The sequence below is a fragment of the Eptatretus burgeri genome, chromosome 5 (assembly GCF_056783735.1).
Source record: "Eptatretus burgeri isolate ZD-2024b chromosome 5, Ebu_testis_v1, whole genome shotgun sequence".
NCBI classification, from domain to species: domain Eukaryota; kingdom Metazoa; phylum Chordata; class Myxini; order Myxiniformes; family Myxinidae; genus Eptatretus; species Eptatretus burgeri.
The window spans coordinates 3,225,338-3,241,069 of NC_140965.1; the positions used below are offsets into that span (position 1 = coordinate 3,225,338).

At 41.0% G+C, this 15,732-nt stretch overlaps 1 protein-coding gene across 7 annotated transcripts in view; it reads left to right on the forward strand.

Annotated features, from left to right (window-relative positions):
- The window catches only part of LOC147025713 (uncharacterized), an 86,812-nt gene extending 71,583 nt beyond the window's left edge, over positions 1–15,229 (forward strand). For all 7 annotated transcript variants that reach the window (XM_085880392.1, XM_085880396.1, XM_085880394.1 and 4 more), the window contains 2 exons: positions 14,196–14,264; positions 14,361–15,229. In XM_085880392.1, coding sequence (XP_085736518.1) covers positions 14,196–14,264; positions 14,361–14,598 — 307 coding nt within the window. In that variant the 3' untranslated portion in view covers positions 14,599–15,229. The remainder of the gene's footprint in view (positions 1–14,195; positions 14,265–14,360) is intronic.
- Positions 15,230–15,732: the final 503 nt, after the last annotated feature.

Here is a 15,732-nt window from a genome sequence, read left to right on the forward strand (position 1 = left end):
TCTCCAACTCACCCCCTCTGCGCACCTCTGACTCATTCGCACATTCTCCCAACATGGCTTTTATAGCCTCTGCATCGGCCTTCTCGAGGCTTCGAACCCTCGGGGATGTTCCGCTGCCTCAGGCAAGGATGCTGAGGTGCCGTGCCTCCCCCCTCCCCTTTTTCTCCTCCTTTCATGATCTTCATGCCTCCTTGTGAAGTTGGGTTGGGGGGGGGGAGGCTGTGGGGATTCACTCTGCAGCACACAAGTAGCTGCTTACCTTTTCAACAGAACACATTTGGACAGATCATAAATGGGGAAACGATTTAGAGGATAGAGTAGTAGCTTAGTCGCACAAAATAGTTGGTCGACGTTGGATGTATGCTAACATAACCTTCAACACGTGAACTATTATTTCATACAGAAACCAAATACTTTTGTGAAGCATTTATTCATGAAATATCTATTCTCTCTTATTCCCGTTTATTATTGAAATATCTATTGCATCTTATTCCCATTTATTATTGAAATATCTATTGCATCTTATTCCCATTTATTATTGAAATATCTATTGCATCTTATTCCCGTTTATTATTGAAATATCTATTGGTTCACGAGCGCCAGCCAGATTGACCACTATATTCGTTATGTCTGTGTCTGTCTGTCCAGAGCATAACTCTGTGGACTTTGATCCGAGATTGATGAAACTTGGTTATGTGTTCGATATCAATGTCTCGTTGTGTTTGCCTGGATGAGGGCATGCTACGCCCATTGTGGGCGGAGCCACGCCCAAAAAATAGCCATTTTTAGGGGTAGTCGGATTAAAAATCTATCTTCTCCAAGGGAATTGACTGAATGGGGAATGGGTTCTTTGGCATTTGAACAGCAAAATGAATTATCTAAAACTTGTCGTTGTCTGATTTTTCATTTTCGTTCCAAGGTCAAGGTCACAAGATCAAAAACTTAGATAATTGCGAATTTTGACATTAAAAACATACAACCACCCAAACTTTGAGAGCTCGGATGACAATATTTTTTATGCATAATCTTGAGGTCATTCCCCACCTAAAGTCTTGAAACCATTTTGCTCTATCTCGAACACCTTGCCCGTGGCGCCCCCTTCAAGTTTGTTTTTACGCTGATTTCATAAAAGTATCGATAATCCGATGAGTGCGAAATGCCATATAGCCTATATGATACTATATTGTTCCTGGAATGTTCCAGAGGAAGTTTTGCACCAAAGGTCATAATCCTTGACCTTTGACCTTTAAAGGCCACAAAGGTCAAATTTTCAAAGTTGTGGGAATCGAACCGGGTTTTCGACCTTCTTCGATGAACTAACTCCATTAAGCTATAGCACGTATTCTATTTCCTTATTTTAATGTCCACAACCTTGTTTTGTGACCTTCAAAGGTTATGCAAAGGTCAAATTTTGAAAGTTGTTGACCGAAACCGGGTTTTCGAGATTTTGCGGCTAATAACCTGTCACTCGTACCACATCATGTTGATAATTTTCTCTACTGCATTGTCGGTGTCCTAGGTTTTGTCAAATAAAGGTCACATTTTCAAAGTTATCGGAATTGAAAAGGTGGTTTGGAATGAATTTATTGGCGTTTGTCAAGAAAAGTATGAAATGCGTGGTCGTATTCTGGTAGTGACGACACATTCACATAATTTCCTTGTATTTTCAGATGAAAAAATCAGCCACGAGTTCGAACTCTTATTACTTCATCCAGTGTCGTCTCTTGGAGAAATGTTTCTCCATAATATCGCTTCATATAAGGCATTTCATGAGCTCAGTTTATTTCATTGGTTGAGGTAAAAATGAAACAGAATCATAAGATCATGATTTACTATTTTTCAGGCACTGCACCATGCACCAACGCTGCAGTCACTGGTAACTCACCATACCATACATACCATATCTGGGTCAGAGAAAAATGATAAATTTTGAGGATTGTTTCTCATTTCTGGAGTTAGGTCAGGTTAGATCTGTGACCTGCTACAGGTACCATGTAAACCTGCACTAACCTGTTCCATGGTCGGGTTGTCGGCGACAAAACCGTCTCCCACACCAGGTTTTCTGGTGAGGAGGATGTTTGGATATGGACATCCAGCAGGATTAAAAACAAAACCTGTCAAAGGGCGGAGGAGCCTCCTTGTGAGCCAACGGCCATCCATATCTAGTGCCCAACTGTGTCTGCGGACGTCCTCCTGCAATTGGGTTACTTTTTCATGAGGAGGGTGGTGGCAGGATTTGCACTCCGGCCACCGTAAAACCCTTCATTCCGCAAAACACAAAAACGCAAAAAAAATCTGTAAACCAACTCCGTGGGAGTACCTCCTATGCAGCTTCCCTTCGCAGGGCAGCTCACCGGATGACGGGATTGGGGCAAAGCCTTCGGGACCCCCAATCTTTGATGATAGGAGGGAAACCACGGGGTAACATCCCTGGGTCAGATTGCGGGAGAGTGTGTCGGAGTGGTGCTGAGGTGTCGTCCACCAGACGGCGGTCTCCTTGGGTTAACCTGAGGCGGTCCCTTCGGGTGGGTGCCTGGAATGTCCTATCCCTAAGAGAGGATGATCACCTGTCTCTGTTATCATCTGAGCTCAAGCGTTTGGACATCGGGATTGCAGCACTCTCTGAGGTTCGGAGACCGGATTGCGGTGAGATAATGGTGGGTGGTTACACCTACTATTGGTCTGGTCGCTCTGATGGTTACCATACCCAAGGAGTTGCTGTAGCTGTGTCCAATAAGCTGTCCCCAATGATAATTGAGGTAACACCGGTCAACGAGCGTATTATGAGATTAAGGATTCGTCACTCCTTAGGTGTCATTTCCCTGGTCTCTGTTTATACTCCGACTGAGGCGAGTGATCTCACCGTAAAGGATGCATTCTACGCCACGCTCGAGTCTGTGGTTGATCAGTGCCCCAGACGAGATACACTTCTAGTCTTGGGGGATTTCAATGCATCGACTGGAACTGATAGGGATAGTTATGAGGTGTGTGTTGGTCCCCATGGGTCAGGAACTATGAACCAGAATAGCACGAAGTTCCTTGACTTTGCAAGAAGTCATGGACTTAGGGTGGCTGATTCATGGTTTCAGCGCCCACAAGCTCATCACTGGACTTGGTATTCCAACGCTGGCGGTGTGGCAAAGGAGATTGACCATGTCCTCATTGACGGTCATAGGAGGATGATCCAGAACTGCAGGGTCTACCTGAGTGCTCAGTTCCTCAATACTGACCACAGGCTTGTTGTAGCAACTCCAAAGCTACACCTTAAATCCTGGAGAATGGTACCATCCCAGCCTAGGCTGGATGTTGGCAAGCTCAGGGATGAGAGAGTAGCTGAGGAGTTTGCGAACAGGCTGAGTGGACACTTGGGGGGTCTGGATGCTTTGGGGGGTCCTGAAGAGTTGTGGAGTGCCTTCAAGACCACCGTCCTTGATGTTGCCGGTGGATGTCTTGGAACTCACCGCAGGGCAAAGAAGAATTTTGTCTCTCAAGGGACACTGGATACCATTGACCAGAGTCGCAGGGCCAGGCTGAATGGCAGAGCTGAGCTGTTCAGGGAGCTGAGGCGTAAAACTGTACGTGCACTGAGGGTGGACAAGGATGCCTATGTGCGAGGAATCTGTGAGGGGTAGAGCATCACCTGTGGACAGGTGATTCTCGTCCCGCTTACAGGGGAATTCGCGCATTGCGTTCATCCAAGCCCATTGCTCGGAGCACTGCAGTTAGAGCAGAGAGTGGTAGGCTCTTGACAGAGGAGTCTGAAGTGAAGGCCCGCTGGGCCGGTTACTTTGAGCGGTTATACCAGGCTGATCCCCCAGCTGTTGAGTTGGACGTCAAGGGTGTTACAATCCCTGTTGCTGACCCTCGAATCAACTGTGGTCCACCTACGCTTGTGGAAACACGGGCTGCGGTGAACCAGTTGAAACGGGGCAAAGCTCCAGGGATCTGTGGCATCCATGCTGAACTTCTCAAGGCTGGTGGAAATGCTGCACTCGTGTCGTTGCAGGCAGTTTTGTGCTCTGCCTGGAACACAGGCATCATCCCAACTGATTGGAAGAGGGGCCTTGTTGTCCCTCTCTGGAAAGTGAAGGGTGATCACCAAGACTGCAACAACTACCGCGGGGTGACACTGCTCTCAGTGCCGGGCAAGGTCTTTACTCAAATAATTCTTGATCGGGTTCGCCACCATCTGCTTGAGCACCAGCGTCCAGAGCAGTCAGGCTTTACACCAAAGAGGTCAAGGATTGACCGTATCCTTGCTCTTCGTGTCCTCACCAAACGCAGACGAGAGTTTCGGCAGGGGCTGCTTGCAGCCTATGTTGATCTCTGTAAAGCGTTCGATTCAGTGAATCGGTATGTCCTCTGGAGGATTCTTGGTCTTCATGGGGTGCCACCAAAACTGATCGATCTGATGTCTGAACTCTACTCTGGTACTGAGAGTGCTGTGAAGTGTGGTGGTACCATCTCTGACTTATTTCCAGTTGTTACTGGAGTTCGTCAGGGGTGTGTACTGGCCCCCACACTTTTCAGCACTTGTATGGACTGCATTTTCGGGAGGATGTCAGAGATCAAGCTGCGGTGCATCGTTTGGGAATGTCAAGATCTCGGACCTTGATTTTGCAGATGATGCAGTCATCTTTGCGGAGACTTTAGATATCCTTTTGGGGGCCCTCGAGGTGCTGAATGAGGAGTCGGAGCCGCTGGGATTACGGGTTTCTTGGGTCAAAACTAAGATCCAGGCTTTCGGTGACATGTTGGATGCTGCTGTCCTGTCCGTGTCTGTTTGTGGTGAGGATGTTGAGGTCGTGGAGAGATTCACTTACCTTGGCAGTGATATTCATGTCTCTGCTGGTTGTGAGTCAGAGGTCAATAGACGTCTGGGTGGGGCCTGGGGAGTCATGGATTCACTGGATCATGGGGTGTGGTGCAGCCAGTACTTGTGCGGGAGGATGAAAGTCCGAGTCTTCAGGTCCTTGGTACTTCCAGTCTTGCTCTATGGATGCAAGACTTGGACTCTGACGAAGGATCTGAGATGGAGACTGAATTCCTTTGGTACCAGGTCTCTTCGGAGAATCCTTGGCTATCGCTGGTCGGATTTTGTGTCCAACGAGCGGTTGCTGAGAGAGACTCGGATGAGATTTGTTTTCTGCATAGTCCGTGAGCGTCAGTTGTGGCTGGACATGTGGCTCGTTTTCCTGACACTGATCCTGCTCACCAGATTCTCTCAGCGAGGGAGTCTCATGAGTGGAGGAGACCAGTGGGCCGACCACGTGCCTCGTGGTTGCAGCAGGTTGACCATCATCTCAAGGAGATGGGGATGGGCCTGGCATCTGCCTGGGGGATGGCCAGACGGAGGCTCCTGGAGTACCGGCAGAAAGTGGACGCAGCGACGCGCAGTTCTGGCACATGCTCCCATACCTGACCTGACCCTCTCAAGCCAGTGACCAAAGTGGTCGCATCAACACAAATGATAAAAAATGACCGTTTTTACAGCCATTTTTCCCTGCTGTGCAGGGGTTGGGCTTTTTCTTGAGGCAATGTTTTATGGCCAGATGCCCTTACTGACGCCAACCCTGGTCACCTCTTACGACACAAAGGGATATGGTACACCTATTCTAACCAGGGCATACACCGGGACCAGTACACTGGTACTCATTTCGCCGACCTTGGAAGGATGACAGGTTGAGTCAACCCCCTGGTGTTAATTCAGCAGCCAACGGGGCTTGAACTCAGGACCCTGGGATCCCAAGCCACCACCCTAACCACTAAGCCAACACCAGGCTTATCAACACAAATGATGAACAAGAACAATCACCAATTGGTTCGTCGGTCTGCTCTCACCATGAATATGAATATGGTGATCTGTTCTGAGGTGTTGATTGAAAGCCACTATAATTAATTACAAGTCTGAAGACTACGATGGTTCACGAGCGGTATTTGACGATGTAAATTGTTTCAGAAGTCAAGGATGAGACAATGTGATAATGTTTGACCAAGTTATAAAAAATCATCAACATGATGTGGTACGAGTGACAGGTTATTAGCTGCAAAATGTCGAAAACCAGGTTTCGTTCAACAACTTTAAAAATTTGACCTTTGCATAACCTTTAAAGGTCCCAAAACAATGTTGTGGACATTGAAATAAGGAAGCAGGATACGTGCTATAGCTTAATGAAGTTAGTTCGTCAAAGAAGGTCGAAAACCCGGTTTGATTCCCACAACTTTGAAAATTTGACCTTTGTGAACTTTAAAGGTCAAAGGTCAAGGATTATCACCTTTGGTGCAAAACTTCCTCTGGAACATTCCAGGAACAATATAACGTCATATCGGCTATATGGCATTTCATACTCCTCGGATTATCCATACTTTGATGAAATCGGCGTAAAAACAAACTTGAAGGGGGCGCCACGGGCAAGGTGTTCGAGATAGAGCAAAATGGTTTGAAGTCTTTACTATGTCTCTTCGAAAGGACCGTTTACAAACCCCCCCATCCACTTTCTCAACAATCCTCTAGAAGAAGTCTTTTCTTTCAAGCTTCTAGGTCTCACTATCTGCCATGACCTTTCCTGGGAAAGTCACATTTCCAACCTCGCCTCAAAAGCCAGTCGCCGACTGGGAATCCTCCGTCGTGCTAAGTCCTTTCTCGGCCCTCTTGAGCTCCTGACCACTTACAAAGCTTTTGTCCGTAGCCTGATGGAGTACTGTTCTCCCCTCTGGGCTGGTGCTCCTGCCTCCCACCTTTCTCGGCTTAACGCTGTCGAAACCAGGGCATTTAAGATCATCGGCATCTCCCGCAATGAAGCTGAGTCTTTGGGCCTCTCACTCAATCACCGCAGGTTGGTCGGTGGTCTTTCTGTCTTCTACCGACTCCTCTCCAGCCTTGCCCCCCCTGCTCTCTCTGCGATTTGTCCCCACCACATTTCCACAGGGCGCTCAAGGTCCGCCAACAACCCCCTTCTGGTAAAACTACCAAAATCACGACTCACTGCTCATCTTCACTCTTTCATTCCTCTTTTTTCCCGCCTTTGGAATAAACTTCCTCACTCTATTCTTTCCCATTCTTCCCTCCAGGCTTTCAAAACAGCTGTTCACCACCACCTCTTATCTTCCCCCATCCAAATCCTCGATCTTTTCTACCCCCGATAATCCACCCAAGCCCACTTCCTTCATTTCTCCTGCTTTCCTTCCTGAAAGTCCCTGAAATGTCCATCTTCTCTTCGCCATGTTCCCCGTCCCATCCCCATCCCTCTCCCTTCCACAGTTCACCTAATGTGTCTGGTCCCCACTGTTTTGTCCCTTCCACTCCCGCCCCTCTTGTCTCATGCCTCCTTGATGTGAGTTGTGTGTTTGCTCTCATACGAGCCTCGACCAAGGTATACAAAAAAAAAAAAAAAAAAGTCTTTAGGTGGGGAATGACCTCAAGATTATGTATAAAAAATATTGTCATCCAAGCTCTCAAAGTTTGGGCGGTCGTCTGATTTTTCTGTCAAAATTCGAAATTTTCTAAGTTCATGACCTTGTGACCTTGACCTTGGGACTAAAATGAAAAATCGAGCTCCGTGGGGCTGTGAAGGTGCCATTGGGCTTACCAAATACCAAAACCCCTGCCAGATTCGAAAATCCCCTCGGAGAAGATGGATTTTTATGTCAAAATCACAATTTTCTAAGTTCATGACCTTGTGACCTTGACCTTGGGACTAAAATGAAAAATCGAACTCCGTGGGGCTATGAAGGTGCCATTGGGATAACCAAATACCGAGACCCCTGCCAGATTCGACAAACCCCTTAGGAGAAGATGCAAATTGAAATCGGTTACCCCCTAAAACACACAATTCGCAATTTTCTAAGTTTGTGACCTTGTGGCCTTGACCTTGGGACGAAAATGAAAAATCGAGCTCTGTGGGGCTATGCAGGTGCCATTAGGCTAACCAAATACCGAAACCCCTGCCAGATTCGACAAACCCCTCGGAGAAGAATTTTTTAATGTCAAAATCACAATTTTCAAAGTTCGTGACCTTGTGACCTTGACCTTGGGACGAAAATGAAAAATCGAGCTCAGTGGGGCTATGCAGGTGCCATTGGGCTAACCAAATACCGAAACCCCTGTCAGATTCGACAAAACCCCTCGGAGAAGATGCAAATTGAAATCGGCTACCCCCTAAAAACATGTTTTTTTGGGCGTGGCTCCGCCCATAATGGGCGGACCATGCCCATTTTCAGGAAAACACGAGATCATGATATAAACCTCACACCAAAATTTCATCAGGATCGGATCAAAACCCACGGAGCTTTGCTCGGGACAGAGAGACACACAACAATAACGAATATAGTGGTCACTTATATTTTTTTCGTGAACCAATAACTGGGTCAAAAATTATCACATTGTCTCATCCTTGACTTCTGAAATAATATACATCGTCAAATACCGCTCGTGAACCATTGTCGTCTTCAGACTTGTTCCCGTTTATTATTGAAATATTGATTCCATCTTATTCCCGTTTATTATTGAAATATCTATTCAATGTTATTCCCGTTTATTATTAAAATATCTATTTTATCTTATTCCCGTTTATTAGTGAAATATCTATTCTATCTTATTCCCGTTTATTTTTGAAATATGTATTCTATCTTATCCCCATTTATTTTTGAAATATCTATTCTGTCTTATTCCCGTTTATTATTGAAATATCAATTCTATGTTATTCCCCTTTATTTTTTAAATATCTATTCTATCTTATTCCCATTTATTTTTGAAATATCGATTCTATCTTATTCCCGTTTATTTTTGAAATATCTATTCTATCTAATTCCTGTTTATTATTGAAATATATATTCTATCTTATTCCCGTTTATTTTTGAAATATCTATTCTATCTTATTCCCGTTTATAATTGAAATACCTATTCAATCTTATTCCCGCTTATTATTAAAATATCTATTCTGTCTTATTCCCGTTTATTTTTGAAATATCTATTCTATCTTATTCCAGTTTATTATTGAAATATGTATTCTATCTTATTCTGTTTATTTTTGAAATATCTATTCTTGCTTATTCCCGTTTATTTTTGAAATATTGATTCTATCTTATTCCATTTTATTATTGAAATATCTATTCTATCTTATTCCAGTTTACTATTGAAATATCTATTCTATCTTATTCCCGTTTATTATTGAAATATCTATTCTATCTTATTCCAGTTAATTATTGAAATATCTATTCTGTCTTATTCCCGTTTATTTTTGAAACAACTATTCTATCTTATTCCCGTTTATGATTGAAATACCTGTTCAATCTAATTCCCTTTTATTATTAAAATATCTATTCCATCTTATTCCCGTTTATTTTTGAAATATCTATTCTATCTTATTCCAGTTTATTATTGAAATATATATTCTATCTTATTCTGTTTATTTTTGAAATATCTATTCTTGCTTATTCCCGTTTATTATTGAAATATCTATTCTATCTTATTCCAGTTTATTATTGAAATATCTATTCTATCTTATTCCCGTTTATTTTTGAAATATCTATTCTATCTTATTGCATTTTATTATTGAAATATCTATTCTATCTTATTCCAGCTTATCATTGATATATCTATTCTATCTTATTCCAGCTTATCTTTTGAAATATCTATTCTATGTTATTCCCGTTTATTTTTGAAATATCTATTCTATCTTATTTCCATTTATTTTTGAAATATATATTTTATCTTATTCCCATTTATTATTGATATATCTATTCTATCTTATTCCAGCTTATCTTTGAAATATCTATTCTATGTTATTCCCGTTTATTTTTGAAATATCTATTCTATCTTATTTCCATTTATTTTTGAAATATATATTTTATCTTATTCCCGTTTATTATTGAAATATCTATTCTATCTTTTTCCCGTTTATTATTGAAATATCTGTTCTACGTTATTCCCCTTTATTTTTGAAATATCTATTCTGTCTTATTCCCGTTTATTTTTGAAATATCTGTTCTATCTTATTCCCGTTTATTATTGAAATATCTATTCTATCTTATTACCATTTATTTTTGAAATACCGATTCTATCTTATTCCAGTTTATTATTGAAATATCTATTCGTGTTATTCCCGTTTCTTTTCTGAAATATTGATTCTATTTTATTCCCGTTTGTTATTGAAATATCTATTCCATATTATCCCATTTATTATTGAAATATCTATTCTATCTTATTCCAGTTTATTATTGAAATTTATATTCGATCTTATTCCCGTTTATTTTTGAAATATCTATTCTCTCTTATACCCATTTATTTTTGAAATATCTATTCTGTCTTATTCCCATTTATTTTTGAAATATCTATTCTGTTTTATTCCCGTTTATTATTGAAATATCGATTCCATCTTATTCCCCTTTATTATTGAAATATCTTGTTACGTTTGAGGGGGGTATGCATTCAAAGGGTAATTAGGATGTTTAATTAGGTATGCCATGCTGTTCGAGTTTACCAGGATCTCGATGTAATAAGTAGCTATTCAGTGGTGATAAGTTGTCTAGTAAATGTCCATTTCTTTAAGGGGGAAATGATAATTGTCACGTAATTAGATAGGGAGACGGGATAAGGTAAGTGTGTCTGCGTAAACCCTGTTAGTATTCCCTGGAGGCTTGCCGTGACGTCACAGGACAGTGCTGCGGATGGCTCCGCCCCGTGATCACGATTGGCGGAAGGCCACGGCGGAGGGCCAATAAAACGGCTCGATTGGAAGTGACGAGGACTCGAGGATAAAAAGGTTCTGTTCCGGGAAAAGGGGTGGGAGGAAGAAGATCGGTAAAGAAAAACCCGTTTTGGTGGAGGCTGTTGTGCTGGGAGCGTGCTGTTTTGTTGCGCTGATTCGATCCTGAATTGATCGTGTCTCGTGGCCTCGCTGTGCCTCGTGCCTCAGCTCGGTTGGCTCTGCGGTTCTGCTGGCTCGGGGTACGGGGTCGAACGGCGGGCGGACCTGCCTCCCTCTCCTGCTTGCAACTTGGCGCCAGAACTGGCTCCCTGGCGGCTGTGAGCAGACTTGCGCCGACACCAGGAGGTCGACAGCACCACGGTGTCTCCTGCCCCTGACGAGCGCAACGCCAGCTCGTCCGACGCCAATCCAGGGACTGTTGAGTCTACACCACGGGCCAGCCTGACCACCAGGACCAGCTACGTTGTGTGTGTGTGTGTGTGTGTGTGTGTGTGTGTGTGTGTGTGTGTGTGTGTGTGTGTGTGTGTGTGTGTGTGTGTGTGTGTGTGTGTGTGTGTGTGTGTGTGTGTGTGTGTGTGTGTGTGTGTGTGTGTGTGTGTGTGCGCCTGGCTCCTTATAGGGTTTGAGATTTGTATATCCATTGGAAATGTTTGTGTTTTCCCCACGCCCGAACCCACACCACCATCCCGTCGAATCGCCCCGGATCCCTCCTCTTGCCAAGTCTTATTATTTCTGGTTGGAGAAATAAACGTTATTAACTCAGTGAAAAGCGACTCGTGCCACCTTCCTCGTCCCGTTTGCGGTAGAGCGATTAAAACCGCCATCTTTGGGTTATAAAAAAATAAACCGCCTCCATAGTTTCGGCTCATTCTTCGTTGGCGGGACTGTTCAAGTCCCGTGGACGTCACAATATATTCAATCTTATTCCTGTTTATTATTAAAATATCTATTCTATCTTATTCCCGTTTATTACTGAAATGTTGATTCCATCTTATTCCTGTTTATTTTTGAAATATCTATTCCATCTTATTCCCATTTATTATTGAAATATCGATTCTATCTTATACCACCTTATTCCCGTTTATTTTTGAAATATCTATTCTATCTTATTCCCATTTATTTTTGAATTATCTATTCTATCTTATTACCGTTTATTTTGGAAATATCGATTCTATCTTATTCCCGTTTATTTTTGACATATCTATTCTATCTTATTCCTGTTTATTATTGAAATGTATATTCTACCTTATTCCTGTTTATTTTTGAAATATCTATTCTATCTTATTCCCGTTTATTATTGAAATATCTATTCTATCTTATTACCATTTATTTTTGAAATATCTATTCTATCTTATTCCAGTTTATTATTGAAATATCTATTCTATCTTATTCCCGTTTATTTTTGAAATAACTATTCAATCTTTTTCCTGTTTATTATTAAAATATCTATTCTATCTTATTCCTGTTTATTATTGAAATGTTGATTCCATCTTATTCCTGTTTATTTTTGAAATATCTATTCCATCTTATTCCCATTTATTATTGAAATATCGATTCTATCTTATACCACCTTATTCCCGTTTATTTTTGAAATATCTATTCTATCTTATTCCCATTTATTTTTGTATTATCTATTCTATCTTATTACCGTTTATTTTGGAAATATCGATTCTATCTTATTCCCGTTTATTTTTGACATATCTATTCTATCTTATTCCAGTTTATTATTGAAATATCTATTCTGTCTTATTCCCATTTATTTTTGAAATATCTATTCTATCTTATTACCATTTATTTTTGAAATATCTATTCTATCTTATTCCAGTTTATTATTGAAATATCTATTCTGTCTTATTCCCATTTATTTTTGAAATATCTATTCTATCTTATTCCCGTTTATTTTTGAAATAACTATTCAATCTTATTCCTGTTTATTATTAAAATATCTATTCTATCTTATTCCCGTTTATTATTGAAATGTTGATTCCATCTTATTCCTGTTTATTTTTGAAATATCTATTCCATCTTATTCCCATTTATTATTGAAATATCGATTCTATCTTATACCACCTTATTCCCGTTTATTTTTGAAATATCTATTCTATGTTATTCCCATTTATTTTTGAATTATCTATTCTATCTTATTACCGTTTATTTTGGAAATATCGATTCTATCTTATTCCCGTTTATTTTTGACATATCTATTCTATCTTATTCCTGTTTATTATTGAAATGTATATTCTTTCTTATTCCCGTTTTATTATTGAAATATCTATTGTATCTTATTACCATTTATTTTTGAAATATCTATTCTATCTTATTCCAGTTTATTATTGAAATATCTATTCTATCTTATTCCCATTTATTTTTGAAATATCTATTCTATCTTATTCCCGTTTATTTTTGAAATAACTATTCTATCTTATTCCCGTTTATTTTTGAAATATCTATTCTATCTTATTCCATTTTATCATTGAAATATCTATTCTATCTTATTCCAGTTCATAATTGAAATATCTTTTCTGTCTTATTCCCGTTATTTTTGATTCGTCAATCAAATTCGTCTTCATACGACAATGTGCGTTTGAGATACGTTACACATACGTTCAAAGTAAGCTACTCATAGGTTCAAAGCACGTTACTGATAGGTTAAAAATTAAGTTTCGGGTATGCTAAACATTACCTCGACGCGTTTCGACTTATGAGTAACTTACAAGTAACGTGTGTCCGATGTGTGTCAACGATCGCGGAGCGTGCCGAGAACTTATGCCAGCGTATGCGGAACTTGTGAGCCATACGTCGAGTACGTCATAAAGTTTTCAGCATGCTTGAAATTTCAGGACGTACGAGACGTACCACGGAATATGACAGCGTACTTCATTGTTTTTCAGTGTGCTCCTAACGTATACACAACTAACCCATACCATATTCGACGTGTGCTAGCGTTTTAGACACATTTTTCATAGGTCAGCATATGCTGGCAAAATCGTCAAGGTGTGACTGCGATGTTGACACTTCCAATTTTCAGGCGGTTATGATTTAAATCGGTGTGTGGCAGGTTTTGAACAGAGAATGCCACGAGTTCGTCGGCGATACGTGCAGCGCTATGCCTAAGTTAAACTATCGTTGGGCATAGGTTGTGAACGCCGACAACAGGCTAAGCATTCATTGGTATAAGTTATCTATAAGACAACGAAACGTTCTGTGCCCATTACTAATATGTTAATTCATACGACCAACACATTATGAATACGACCAAAACTTAAAAAAAACCTCAAAACTTCAGCGTACGCCAACGTTTTACATACATTTTTATACGTTGCCATTGCTGGCTAAAACGTCAAGGTGTGACAGAGCCTTTATTCACGTTTATTAATGAAATATCGATTCTATCACATTCCAGTTTATTATTGAAATATCTATTCGATCTTACTCCCTTTGAACCTGGTGGCCGTCCCAGCAATAATATATTTTATTATTTTGCAGATTAAAGAAAAATTTCACTCTTGAAGATGTTTACCTGAACAGAAACTACAAAACTCCACCTCAAAACAGGTGTGCTCGTCGTTCTTTGTGCATCATCTTCCACTCTGTTTTTTTGCTTGACAGCTTCCGTCATGATAACTGTGTTCTTTTGTACTTGTTCTGCAGAAAGTATGAGACTATATTTGAGGATCCTCAAGAGCAAAAAGGTCGACTTGTTCTCACAAGCCGTGCAAAGAAATGTCGCTCGCTTATCTTTGGGACCAAGAGAGGTCATCGCAAGAGTCGGATATCAAGGAGTAGTTGGACGAATATTTGTCGGTCTTCAACAGAAGAGCCAACCTTGGACAGTTTGCTTTTGCACAAACTTGCTGAGCTGGAGATGCCAGTCGCTCCCGATGAGTGATATTGTGTGGTTTAACGAGGACCATGTATGGCAGTGATTGCAGTTTGGACGAGAGGTGTCGCTTCAGTTGACATTGTGTAGGGAGGATATCACGACACAGTACTTCATTGAATTTGCAGGCCCGGTTTGCCATCTTTACCAGGCTATCAACCATTGTGTCCTCCACTAATTGTCATTTGTTTGCTATGCCTTGACGTCTGCTCATTGCCACCGCTAATCTCGCACATTGTAATATAATGGCGATATCTACAGTTGTGAGCTACATTTGACATCTAAAAGTAAACATTGCTCGTTGTACATTTGAGAAGGTTAGAGTATAACTTTGTATGATCATTTCCAACTGACCTTGATGACCGAGCTGCTGTTGAACCTGATACTGTCCTGGACTGGCAGTCTTTGCCTGTCCTTAATTGGTGCAATAATGAATGTCACTTCTCTTGTAATATATTTTTATTTATTTATTTTGTTTCCACTCTGATGTATTGTGATAAAATGAGCCCCTGTGTTTAGATTTTCCATCCTCACTTTCCTGATCTGAGTTTCATCATTTGTGAATTTTTAATTTGCCAGATCACATAGACTTCTTTCAACCTCTATTTACATATGCAATAAAAACTTATTATTCATTGTATTTTCTTTTTCTTCCTATAATTTTTGTGGGTGTGAATAAGTGAGGGGGGAGCAGAGGGTGAGGAAATAGGGGGTTGTGGGAGGGGTGAGGAGGGTGTTTTGAGGAAAATAGGAGAGGGGGGAGAATGTGGAAGGAGTGGGAAAAGGGGCACAGGCATTGGAATAGAGAAAGGGAGGCAGGTGTGAGAATAGAACAAGAGCAAGCAGGAAAGGAAAGAACAAAGTGGGGTAAATAGGGGAGTTCGATCGTTAGGGGAGCAAGAATGATAAAGGGAAATGACGTCATAAAAAGCCTGGCAATATGGGACTTTTTTCAAAATGACGTATGAATGCTAATTAAGCCTTTCGTGCATGGGCTGTGCATGTGTTTTCAGTGACTCGTTTCTATGAACTGGGGCACTTTCAAATTGAAGTTGCTCGGGCAAGATCTGGAATTCAGTCTTTTAAACATGATTTTCAGCATTGAAACGACAGAGCGGCAATTTGAGTGGTTAACCATAATTG